Source organism: Saccostrea cucullata, unplaced genomic scaffold (assembly GCF_032062105.1).
Source record: "Saccostrea cucullata isolate Sc308-1 unplaced genomic scaffold, CSIRO_AGI_Scuc_v1 ctg553, whole genome shotgun sequence".
NCBI classification, from domain to species: domain Eukaryota; kingdom Metazoa; phylum Mollusca; class Bivalvia; order Ostreida; family Ostreidae; genus Saccostrea; species Saccostrea cuccullata.
Genome location: NW_026927384.1, coordinates 267,501 through 281,594, shown reverse-complemented (window position 1 = coordinate 281,594; position 14,094 = coordinate 267,501). Strand labels below are relative to the sequence as shown.

The 14,094-nt window shown below is 33.8% G+C and overlaps 1 protein-coding gene across 2 annotated transcripts in view; it reads left to right on the top strand.

Annotated features, from left to right (window-relative positions):
- The first annotated feature begins 7,709 nt into the window (after positions 1-7,709).
- LOC134274311 (digestive cysteine proteinase 1-like) overlaps positions 7,710-14,094 on the top strand; it is a 13,019-nt gene continuing 6,634 nt past the window's right edge. For both annotated transcript variants that reach the window (XM_062756585.1, XM_062756584.1), the window contains exons 1-6: positions 7,710-7,803; positions 10,774-10,926; positions 11,719-11,870; positions 12,078-12,321; positions 12,732-12,927; positions 13,509-13,702. In XM_062756585.1, the coding sequence (XP_062612569.1) occupies positions 7,758-7,803; positions 10,774-10,926; positions 11,719-11,870; positions 12,078-12,321; positions 12,732-12,927; positions 13,509-13,702 (985 nt within the window). In that variant the 5' untranslated portion in view covers positions 7,710-7,757. The remainder of the gene's footprint in view (positions 7,804-10,773; positions 10,927-11,718; positions 11,871-12,077; positions 12,322-12,731; positions 12,928-13,508; positions 13,703-14,094) is intronic.

Here is a 14,094-nt window from a genome sequence, read left to right as displayed (position 1 = left end):
TATTTTTGGTCCGTCATGGAAATTAAAATGTGATTACTCATCAGAATAGTGCAGTTCTGTTCCTGTACAATTAATCCCTTTACAGTGCGTAGGTGATGTGGAAACTTCCTTTTTTAAATAATCCGATATCAAACAATACGTTGTGTTAGGTTTTCCCAATAACAAAAAAATATCCCGTTAACAATTTCTCATTCATTGTTGTATAAGTAAAATGCAATTTGCTAAGAACCCTTTTAGCATTTGACATGAAACAAAATCATGGTCACGTGTTATGATAATCTGTTCCCAATTTTCAACCATACTAAAGTTTACAAACGATCATATTTGATTTTCGCAACTTGAGAAAAAAATGACTGTGCACTAAGGCTATACAACCTTTGTGACTATATGGAATGTTCACCGATTGCCTTTCATCTGCCAAATACTTCGTGTTTCCCGCAGTAAAACATGGACTTTGCAATTATACTCGATAAAGAGTATGCCCATTTTGTTAAAGCAATTGCTTCTAAACCCAAAATAAAATTCAACAGAATTACTTCACAAAATTACATATACTTTAAAACATACTTGCACAAATTGCTTAACATGTAACAGTTCGTTTTATTTATTTCCGATGTTAGTTGTAGAGTAGGATACCTCCATGCATGGGGCTATGGCGTAGAATCATTTCTCACAGATGTATTTCTTGTGACAAGACCTTTTTTCTGGTACATGTACCACCAAATTTGACCTCTTGACCTTGGAGTTTGATTCACTTATCCAAAAACTATGCAATTTAGACCTTGGTCATAAGTTTTGTACAGTTGGTCCTAAGGATTGTATACATGTACTTCTCATGTGTTTTGATTCAATCAAAATATATTTGACCTTTTGACCCTGACCTTAAAAGTTGACCCACGTTGTAAAAAAAATAAACCTTGGCCATAATTTTTGATCAATTAGCACTAGTGCTTTCATTTTTCAGAGATGTATTCCTTATGATATCTTTTCTCTGGATGCCAACAAATGTGTCCTTTTGACCTTGGATTTAAACTTGCTTTTTCAAACATCATTGTTCCCCATGAGCTGTCATACAGGGGCCTCAGTGTTTCACAAACACATCTTGTTGCTATAGTTTATGAAAATATATTGAATTGCTTAATTATGATACCGGTATCAAATTATTGAACTTTGAACGAGAGGTGGCTGTTAAATTCTGGCAATAAATACTGATTAGTCAGAATACATAAAAAAGTATAGGATGAAAATGAGTGGATGTCATAATTTGAGGAGAAGTCTGTGGTAAGAATTTAATGTAAAGCTAACCCCAAACGAAAGTATTCTGTTAATTCTGTTAATCAGGTGACACTGTTACTGTATGAAAATACCATAAATACCCTATGTTTTCATTGATACATTCTTTATATCATGTGTAAAATTAAAAGGAACAAAAGTCATATTTTTACCTGATTTATTGAAAAAAAATTAACACTTCACAAACATAGTTAACAAATTAAACAATAAACAAAAAACATAAGGATTTCTTTACAGTTATGTACATATTGGTTTGTCATTGGAACTAACATGTTTTAAAATGATGAAATATGACACATCTAAACACTACCCTGAAAACAAAACTTTGAAAGGAATTCTGTACAATGGATAATGTTCCTAAATAATTCACTTTTTAAAAAAATTCAATCACCTAACAATTCAAGGAGGAGAGGTCGGGGACAATTTCTTTTTTTTCACTCTCTGGTCAAAGAAATTTTTTTAATTACTCCAGATCACTGTAACATGTAAGTTTGTTAAACTTATACAAGTATATTATTTCAATAATGGTTTCTGCTTACAAGTTCCATAACTTCCTGTATTCTCATCAATGTAGCATTTTGAATGTTGTGGTATGGTATTTGTCTGGGAGATTGTTGGTAGGAGTACAGAGCAGCTTGATAGTTCCCTGTCACTTGTTGACAGATTCCGAGAATCTCCCAGGATATATCTCTTTTATTTACACATACATATTCCCCCTGATCAATGTGGACCAGATCCTGTAGGTCATTAAGAGCTGATTGTGCTCTCACTGGGTCTACATGTCTGTAACACAAGATCTCTAACATGTGTAACAAAACAAAGAGTGGGATATATAACACAGGGTGTCTACACTGAAGCCCAGACTGTTGTTCTGGTACTAATTCATTGATGTAACAGATTTTACTGCCAATAATAATATCCCATGCTACAGCATGTCTGATCTTTGTAGACCAGGATTGTCCAAATATGGATTCACTTAAGATATACCTCTCTGCATTTAAAACATCACATACAGCTGAATGGTGGACATAAAATACATATGGCTGTGCTAACTTGACCTTTGTCATCTCTATAACTAAAAGGGCTTCTTCATATCTAAGTGTCTTGTAGTAAAACATTGCAATGTACAACATATCAGAAATACACCCAAACTTGGCTGCCAATTTCAGCATATAACTGGATGTTTTATTAGTTTTATACACCTGTTTGTTTACAACTGTTCTAGTATTTATCTTGAGTGGTGCAAAAAAAAGTTAAAGAGTTGTATGAAATAAAAGCCCTCCTCTGGAGTAAAGAGACTGTAAGCTTCTGTAACATGAGACTTTGGTATTGATACAGGGGTGAAAATATAAACTTTTCTACAGCATTGAGAAACTCTATACATCGATGTAAGTCTAGTGCTCGTAGATTATTGATATACAAGTCAGTAAATAGATATTTTTCAAACAAAATCTTGGTGATCAGAATGTGTAAATCTATTACAAATAGAGATTGTCTGGGATTTTGAAGGACATATATAACATATATTCTGATAGGTGGACAATGATTCAGTGATACTAAACCCTTCTCATACAGTTCATGAAGCCTAATAAATAAATTCTTTTGTGCTTCATCATGGATATTACTCAGAAACATGTTGTTTTCGGGAATAAAGAAGTTAGGACAGACCCCCTCATAAACCCATTTTAGGATGAGTTTAAAACAGACCCAGAAACACTCCAGGAGATTTTGTGGAAACCAATCAGGTATTATATTTTGTTGAATAATCCAGAAAACTGCTGTCTTCATGTGATACGAACACGGTAATTTATTCTCATCACTTAATCCATGATTAATAGTCTCTTTTAAGAACAGTTTAAGCAGCCCATAGGTTAAGAATTGACAATGATTCATTGAGTAGACTAGCTTTTGTTCTGCCAAAGAGAAAGAAATTCTCCATTCTTTGTTGTGTGTTTTCCTAGTTTGTGTCCTATTGCTACAAAGTGGCATCCATTTCTGACTATGTCATCAACAATATAAGACGGGGGCCATGAGTGACATCTTTCTATCCATTTGGAGACAGGAGGGGGCCAAAAATCACAGGCAAAACAGTGGGAATGGTCATACTCTATTTCCCCGAAAACACCTATAACACCACTACCACACGGACCATGCTCCTTAGAATTAGGTATAACTAGTGAACATGTGATGTGTCTGTATTTGGAACTGGATATATAGAATCTGTCATTTATACTCATACATGCATTCTTTGAATATTTCCTGTTTGTTGGTGTCAATAATTCAAGTAAAGCAAATCCTGGTGGGCTTTCAGAACAATCACAGAGAATCAATGTTTTTCTATTTAAGTCGTACTTCTGAGCCTGATCTAAGTCCCATATCACCTTGTGGTCACTTGGCCAGTACATGTAGTCCACATCTGATCCCTGTAGCCCGAATCACTCTCTGTAACTCCCACTGGTCATTATCATGTCTTTTAATCTTGTTTTTCCTTCTTGATTCATCATCATGTCCCAGAAGTCCACCATCTCTCTTCTCATAATCACTGTCTCTGAGGACCCCAGTATGACACACAGTCCCACAAACACAGACTATTATATGTTCTGTATTCCCAATTCCCTGGACAAAACATGATTAATATAAGTAAAAATATGTAAAAATAAAAGTATTTTATTATCAAAGAGTCCGAGTTATATGAAGTTGTGTAATTATCTAGGCCAAAAAACATACATCATTGAAATGGTCCAACGCATCCCTTATTACACGTCCATAATTTTATATATCATTTGATAATAGAATATAAATATAACAATATAAACATATCTTTAGGCAGCTATGTAACTAGAAATGTGATTATAGAAAAAAAAATTGTGCGATTTCAATCCTATACGATTAAACCTTTACAGTGCTTCGGAAATATGGAAACTTCCTTTTTTTTTAATAATCCGATTTCATCAGTTAAACTTTGTTTTAGGTTTTCCCAATAACACAGTAACAGTCTCGTAAACAATTTCTTATTTCAAAGATCTAGATTTAATTTCCAAATATATATACAGCTCTCTTTACTGGATAAAAAAGCTCGAAAAATTTACTGAGTGATATGGTGGCATATTTTTGTTATCCACATAACTTTTTTTTACATAGCATATCATGCCAATTAAGTCAAGATACAATATCTCGTCAAGTTTTGATAACTGTCTGGTTTTTCGACAAACATCGACTTTATGCAGTATATCTCGTCAAGTTTTGATAACTATCTGGTTTTTCGACAAACATCGACCTTATATCTTGTGCAGTCAAGATATCACATTTCTTGACATGGTAACTTATCTTGCATCATGAAATAAAATAGCTGTTGCAAAAATACGATTGTTTATCTTGACTGGACAAGATAAAAAGTCGGCGTTTGTCGACAAACAAGAAAGTTACCATGACTTGACGAGATAGTTATCTTGATTTGACATGATCTGCTATGTTAACAAAAAAGTTATGTGGATGGCATAAATATCATTGCCACCATAGAGTGAATTGTCATTTATTGAAAATGAATATCAACAAGAGCTTATAAAAAAGTGTAGCTTGAGACAATGATGTGTAGACTACATCCCTTTTACCAAAATGGAATATACGCGAATGACTCCCAAACATATTATTATTATTATACGATTGAATATCTTTCTGATTGACTGAGATCCAAGTATATGTGAAAGAAATACTAGGTTATATTTAAGTGCACTTAAAATCATTTCAAATTGATACGACTGGTAAGGTTTATTTAGATTTTAATTCTGCTTCTCTATTGTATTTGGCTAGGACTTAATTAAACGCAAACAAGTAATAATGAGCTGTATCATTTTATCAGTGAATCATATAATAAAACAATTAATCATTGCGGTTTTTTCGGTCAATACATATTCTCTTTAGAGAAGTGGACAGGGTTTCCCCTACATCTGGACAGGCATTCGCCTACATCAATGGGTGCATGTAGGCGAAAGCCTGTCCACTTCTCTAGAAAGAGAATAGGTCAAACAATGATTTAGCCATCTTTGAAGTACAATAATCACCTCGCCCCTCGGGCTTGGTGAATATTGTACTCCTCAGATGGCTAAATCATTGTACTGACCCAAAAAGAAACAAAACAAAACAAAAAAAAACAGCAATAAATCCAATAATTGTATAATATCAGTGGCGTAGTCACAAACTTAAAAGTGGGGGGGGGGGGGGGGGGCTCAACTTCAGAAATTCTTTGACAAGCAAAAAAAAAGGGTTATTGGACGGTTTTAATGAGGGAGCACCAGCATATATACCGGTATTACCTAAGTTTTCTGTAGTATTCTATATATTCCCAACCCCCAATTCCAAAGCCTTAAGGCTGTGTGTGTTAAATAAAGTAATATTAAGATGTACAACATGTAATATCCATGGGCGAATACTGGATATGTAATACGGGGGTATGACAGGAAATAATATTAGTCATATCACACTTTGAATGGTGGGGCCTAGGGGGCGAAGCCCCTGGAAGCCCCTGAGTTTTCGTGTAATTTAATAGTAAAACCAGAAACAAAAATAGTGGCATCGTTTAGATATGTATCAAAGTATGGCATTAATAATATTAATCATATCATACTCTAAAAATTTTAAGGGTGTGCGTCCCTCACGCCCCCTTAAATCAGCCAGCCAAAGTGATATCAAACCCCTGTCTAAGCTGAATGAGAGGATTTCCAATATTGTTTTTAAAGTTGATTGACATTCATCACAGGTAAACCGAAATCAGAATCTCCAATTCTGCAGCTATCTTGTAGAAATTACTTATTTTGATGAGGTTTGGATTGACTAGAATTCTATAGTACATATATGTAAAAATAAAAGAGTGCTAATGAATCAGCAAAAGTAAATTATTAAAAATCCGGAGTTTGACAAAACTTACTTTTGACTATGTGTTATACAAGAAATTGGATACAGCAAATAAATAATGACTTTCAGATGTCAACACAAGGGGCAGCTTGTGATTCTCATTTAATTTTGTTAGATAACAGATGCTGAGAGAAACAGAAACGTCTAAACTCAAATTTATGACCCGCACTCCCTATCCCAAACTGGCGAACACAATTTAATTACTATATTACATTACTACATTATACAACTATTACTTAGTTGTTGAAAATAAAAAAAATGCCATAAAATGAGGTTTAATATTATTTCAACATAGCTGTGATTTTGTTCTTCATTAAAAAGTGGGGGGGGGGGGCACAGACATACTCTTGCCCCCCAGATCTGAAAGGGGGGGGGCAGTGTCTTCTAGCTATTCCCACTTTTTAAAAATCTCAGTTCCACCCATTCGTGCAAATAACAATAGATGTTTAGATTTACCTGTATTTTGTACATTTTAAGACAGAAAATAATGAATACATCTATGAGAAAATATTATTTATTTCGGATTTTTGAAATAATAATAAGATCTTACAAGAAAAAGCAACTTAAAACCTAAATTCAAGAACATAGTTAATTATTTGTTTACACAAAATTCCACCTATTCCCACATAAAATCTTACCTTTTCCTACATGATTTTCAAAAAGTGGGAATAGGTAGAATGAACCGGGGGGGGCGGGGGGGGGGGGGCAGCGGGGGCACTAGGACACACACAGGAATTTACAAATATTACTATCTGTATATGATGAATGACATCTAACCAGTTCAACGGCTAGGCTCAGTGTGCCCGATGTTAGTTCGTGAAAGCGGGAATTCAGTGAATGGGATTAAGTCATGTGACTGTCCGTCTAGTGTCTAAAAATAACAACAACCTCATTCACACAGTCTTTCATACCACATTCTCACATATACGCAGCGCAAGTATATAGCATTGAATGATAATACATAATATTTCCATTTCTATTTTTTTTCTCTCTGTGACAACTCTGTGACAACTACCGGAATGTAAATTAGGCAGGTCGATAGGTCGGGAGCTAAGGAGGCCTAATACGCATGCAATTCTCATGCGCATCTGTCTCTGTGTCTGACGCTAAGGAGGCCAAATATGCATGTAAATCTCGTGCGGCTGCCTTTGTGTTTGACGTCGGTTGGGGAGGACTATTGAAATTGGCATGGAAGTCATCATGTGATTTAAATCTATTTATCTACATTTTTAAAGTTTAAATCTACAATTTTATTTCACAATGAAATGGAAATATAAGAAATCACTGTCTAGTTAGGAGGGTATGTCAGGGACATCAACAATAGTGGGAAACATGGGATAATTTAAGCATAACGGGCTTCGCCCGTTATGCAAATTATCCCAGGTTTCCCACTATTGTTGATGCCCTGACATACCCTCCTAACTAGACAGTGATTCCTTAAATAACCCTGGTTACATACCCACTTCTCAAAAAAACGCGCGCAAAAAAGTATCCAAAAATAACTTGTCACGTTACTTGGTCACGTGACCTATATCACATGAACCTGTATCGAGATGGCGGTCGGTAGGAACATCTTTGCAGTTCTTTTGGTGAAAACAGGTTTGTTTATCTTTGTTTTGTTGAGAGACTTACAGATAGCAGTTGCACAAATATTTATTGAACTTTTCAAGCCATATTTTACCCTCTTTATGTCCATCTGACGGGATGTTCACGCGGAATAATCTAGCCTTTGAAAGAACCTGTTAGTCAAGTTGGGACCACTCGCCAAGATCAGGATGTAATATCCTCTTTTAGTTACAATGTATCCCAACTGGAATATAAATGTAAATTGCCACAAAAATTAAAATGAATGTTTTTTAAAATTAAAATAGTCTAGTGTAAATCCGCATAGAACATGTAGAAATTCATAAAAAAAAAAACCCTACATTTATTTATTTGGTTTAAGTTTTTCTGTACTCCAATTGCAGAAGATGCCGTTCTTCATTCTCACAGACAAGTGAAAATTCGTATTTAAAGCTTTTTATTTCTAAGACCTGACATTGGCAAGATAGGAAAAAGAAACAGACTTTAATTTTGTGAAGTTAAATAAATAAAATTAAATTGATCATGTTGACAGTCTAGACGAACTCCAAAAACGGCGTGAACTCCAAAAAAGAAGTCTTTGGCTCCGTCATGCATTGCGGCAAAATGGCTTCCGATGTAAACAAACGATGGATTGTCGTTCGCTTTCTCCACAAATACGACCGAATAATGGCTGTATTTAGTAAACTGTGACTGGATTTTAATTTTTGTTGAATAAATAATTGCACTTATTAAATTATTTAGTGGTTATTGACTTATTTATCGCTCTGTATTCTTGCATAATAGTGATTTGGGATATAGGACATCGGATTCAATAAAGTCGGTAAGAATTAATTTCCTAACTTAATTTATTGTCCCCTTGATTTAAATTTTATGCCATTCCTACTATAAAGATGCTTAAATTTTACTTCTAAGACACTTAGATCGTATTTATTTTATGAAAAACCACACAATTTTCGCGGCGGAGCAGAGATATTAACAGGTTCGTTTTGAGAAGACTTTTTTACCGTAATTTTAAAAGAATGGGTTTTTAAAGTTCTTAAACTGATAGATTATAATTCTAAAAATGTTTTCAGCTAAGATTATATCTGTTCATATGTGATAACATTAGGTAAATAGCGATGGTGATAATTCAGATGTCATACGGGATTATATGACGAAATAATATTACAAATGGGTATAACATTCAGTCAATTAGATTAACAGTTACATCATATATATTATATTGTTCAATTTAATATATTTTCCCTTTTATCATATATTTAATTCCCAAACGTTTATTTTTCTTTGTAATTGATCTAACTTGAAACGTGAACTTTTTTGAAAAAAGCAACCGAACGGAGGAAATGTGGAAACTGAATGGATTATCATGTAACTGTTACCTGATCGACTCTTATTTATGATTAAGACCATCAATTCATTACTTTTTTAATTATTGGTAAGATGTATTTACAATGCAGTTGCTCATTGCTGCTCTAAACATGCTGAAATTCATTCGTACACGAGAGACATGAAAGACAGAGGAAATTCGAACAACTGAAAATTCGTCAGCGTCCCTTACTTACAAAAAACTTCTAAAATCAGTAAAAGTAGTTCTAAAATGACTACTTAGTCACTGCAATCAAATTATCAACCACAGAGATGTTTTCATAAGATTAAGATTGTTTAATTTGTATTTTGTATACTACTTGTACGAGGTCTGGCTGAACCTCGAAGTTGGTCAACTTTGACTTGAAATTAAAAACTTTTTGCACATGAAATCAAAATTCTAACAAATACGTTCTATAAAACCATTTATTATTAATCATTTCTGAGAACTTACATCATTGTAAGGTAATCCAATTTTTTGCAAAAGCACTTTTTGTAAGAGCCCACTTTTCACGACTTTTCACTGTGTTTTGGTATAACTGCGCATGCGCGGGACTCGTTTTTTGGAGTCTTTTCTGGACTGAAATTCTCACTTCCGTTAATGCCGTTTTTGGAGTTCGTCTAGACTGGTTGATGAAGTGTTTTTATTCTAAACCTGACTTTGCACATTCTGATGATAGTGTAATTCCATAAAACAGATTAGAAGAAACGTATACTTATTATATGATGTTGAAATAGGACAAGGCCATGTGACACATCATGTGTTGTAATTTCATGTGACTATGAGCATGTAGAAATCTATGGCAACATCTTACACGTCTTAGTCATTTTACAAGGGGAGAAGATACGATGACATTAGCATGATTAGGTTTATTGTTATATTTTTATCTGGAAATTCTTAGAAATAATATGTCTTTTCACAAAAAAAAATTTTATGCAGGTCTCACAAAATCGCAGTTGCATGCATGAAATACCGTATAACTGGTTTTTAATGCAGGTGCAAATTTTTGCGATTTGATCCTGAAATAGGTATATTTATTTTTTGCGATTTTACTTTGACAATAAAGTCTATTTATTCTCTTGAACCAAAACCTGGGTCCCGTTACACATATTTCATTGAATTTTACTCTCTATCTCTCGAAGTTTTGATTGCATTGATTAATAATTGAAATGATTGATTGCATTGATTATAAACCAGTATAGCTAACACTGGAAATCAACAATCATACGATTATAAACCAGGGGAATCCTTAGTCAGGGAGGCTGCTAACACTTGCAATCAACAACAATAATTGTTTTTCAAATAAATAAAACAAATTCCTAAAGATTCAATATTTATTTGTTCCTATTTTTTTCAATCGTATAATTGTTGATTTCAAGTGTTAACATCCCTGGTTTATAATCGTATAATTGTTCATTTCCTGTTAGCAGCCTCCCTGACTAAGAATTAATGTCCCTGGTTTATAATTAATAATTGTTGATTTCAAGTGTTAACGTCCCTGGTTTATAATCGTATAATTGTTCATTTCCACTGTTAACGTCCTTGGTTTATAATCGTATAATTGTTGATTTCCAGTGTTAACGTCCTTGGTTTATAATCGTAATATTTTTGATATCCAGTGTTAGCGGCCTCCCTGACTAAGGAAGTCCCCTCCTGGGGCGATTCCTACTCAGTGGACGGTGTTCTACAGCTGCCTTACGCCGAGCTGAAGGAGCCGTTCAGAGCTTACTATGATGCAAAGAACAACCAAAGCCGCATTGACTACTACAATGGTAAGGGAAATTTATCATCTATAAACAAACTCTACTTACAAATTACGAGTAACACTTAAACAATAAAATGCTTTCTTTGTAAGCGGGTTTATGTTTTTCTGCAATTGCTGCAACGTTAAATCCCATACTAACAACCAAAGAAAGCATTTTAATGTTTATATTTACATCTTTACAAAAAAACATTCAAATTTAAATAAAAATTGTTAACTATTGCTTTTATAAGATGGAACAGCCATTGTTAAAAAAATTACATACGCGGCTTGCTCAGTGTTGTTCATGCATTGATTAATGACAATGGTCTTCATAAGAAATAAAGCATAAAAATATTCAGTGGGATAAAATTGAATTTTCAAAGATGAAAGGGAAAAAGAAATACATAGGTATTAACATACAGTATCATATATTTTTCCTTATGAAATCCGTTGGAAATCTAAGACATTCAAATCTCTATAACTCACAAACTTTGTCACTGTATGGTATAGTCCGAAAAATCTGACATTTTCCTGGCTTTTTTATGATTTTGATATTTTACATGCCAGGAAAACATATTCAGATTTTTCGGACTTTGTATGGTAGAGTACACAGTAAGATCTATCTGCATTTTCAATTACAAAACTGTGTGTTAATAATTATTTGTCATTTTTTTCCCTCGGAATTTTCATTTGCATGACTGGTATCAGACCAAATTAGTGGGGTATTACGGAGTCTTGATTTTAGTGATAAAGTATCAGTGTAGTAGTTAATAGTATATATATTTTTAGTTAACTTATATATTGACATTTCTTGCGACAGATTTAGTGATCACTATGCAGCTACAGACTCAGAACATCAGCATCAAAATAGCGTACATGACCACGGAAACAGTGACCAACCAGAAATCGTGTTTCCTTGTCAACGGGAGCTCTCCCATTCAAGCTGTCCTACCAGATTTATCAGACTTCAAGGTCGGTATAAAACAGGCCTAGCTAAAGTGAAAAACAAGGTGAAATTTATTGAATTAAGAAACATTCTAAGGATGGAAATCTAAAATTCTGGAAAATTTTGTGGAATTAATTACCGTACTGTGAAGAGAATATTTTCGAAAAACAAAATTATATATTGTAACAACTTTGAAAAAGTTATATATATATAACAATTTTTTTCATTTAAAGAATGTAGGACAAGATAAAATTGGCGCGACCACAACAGATAAATGGGTCAAGGTCACAAACCACGGAAAGAAGAAGAGCACATATACTATGTGGGTAGACTCGGCTACTAAAGCGCCTGTACGGTACGAGATGATGGGATACGACTCACTACTGGGATCTCATTACGACAAGTATTATCTCGACTACTCCAACTTTAAAAATGAGACGTCCTTCAATGCCACAGTGTTTAACTACACTTCATTTGGTAAGGATGGAGGGCTTAGTTTGTCAAGATTTCTTTGATTTGAGATTATTTATAATTATATCTGACTTAATTCTATCTTTATAGATTAAAAAAAATGGAATTTTGATCCTTTATTATAATTCATTTTACAATTATTTCCTGACAGTATTTTTGTATTTTCAAAATGATACATTTAAATGATTTGATTGAATTAGTATTTTAATATTTATTATCACAGTGACTATAAAATTATAAATTTTATGATTAGGTTTTGTATTTAAAAAAATGTAATTGCATGTTCATCAAATTCAATACATGGATAGAAAGATTGGATAGAGATATTCTTCTGTTTATTTATTTTTTTGGACTGTGCATGCAATGTGATCTTGAGAAACATATAAATTGCTTATTCTGTCCCCTCTGTCCCTCAGGTCACCCCTGCTCCGGTTTCCCCGGTCCTGGTTTAACCGAGAGGAAGGTCCTGATGAACCCAATGGTAGAGTACATTCATAACTACGACAACCACGTAGAGGAAATGTTTATCCAACACAAACAGAAGCATGCCCCGAAGTATAGCAGCATCAAGGAGCATGCTCAGAGACAGCATATCTTCAGACAAAACCTCAGGTAGGTGAAGTATGATAGATGACAGGGTTACTGGATTGTTGTTATTGGTTTTTAGATTTTTGGCCATACCTTGAATGTAGAGATGAACAGTTTGTCAGCACAACTCCTCATTTTAAATCGCTACACATAATTTTGTCAAACTTTGCACATATTTAGAACACAATGTGTAGATGTGCATACTGTCAAGAAATTCCAATTACTTTATTTTTTCCGGGATTTTCAGCACTTTTAGTTTGGGAGGAGCTTGGGGTATGTGAGCTTGCTCACTTTTTCTTTCATTGTAGGTTTTTGTTTTATACAGGTTTAGTGTGTTGCTGTTGACAGGTTGAATAACCAGCTTGCTGTTTACATCATTTTTTTTTTATATTATTGACAGGTTCTCTGAATTGCAACACTTAACTGGAATGAATATTGTATTTTAATACTGGTTTGTTGTTTACTTGGTCATTATTTACTGGGTTGATATTAACAGATTTACTTAGTTGCTGTTGTTTACAGATTGACTAGGTCATTATTTTCTGGTTTACAGGGTTGTTGTCAAAAGGTCGACATTTACATGTTTACTTTGTTATTATTTACAGGTTTATTCATTCTAAGAACCGAGCAGCCCTGGGCTTTAGTTTGGCAGTGAACCACCTGGCCGATAAATCAAAGGAGGAAATCCAATTAATGAATGGATATCACTACACTCCGGGGCACCATGGGGGTCTGGCCTTTGATACATCTAAATATAGCGCAAAGGACATACCCGATACAATGGACTGGAGGTTACATGGTAAGATGAAAGTACATGTGTACTGTTCTTATTGTAGGGTATTAAAGAAAAAGTAACTGGGATAGTACTATTTTGCACAATTATGTTTTATCATAATAGCTTTTTACTGTCAATATATATAACGTTATCATTTAAAAGCACATTCACAGAAATAAAATGTAACCAGAGTTCTAGATAAAATAAGCTTTTATACAGAAAGAAAATATTCCTCATTCTTATTTGGAAGAATCTCTTGATCCTTATTTTGGTTTTATTCCCTTCAACAATGTTTTTAAAGGAAAATTAGTTATATGATATTGTGTGAAATAAAACGTGATTTGCAGTATACTGTAAATTGGCAAATAATCACAATGGTTTTTATTTCACTATGTTCGCGATTTATCATTTTTCTG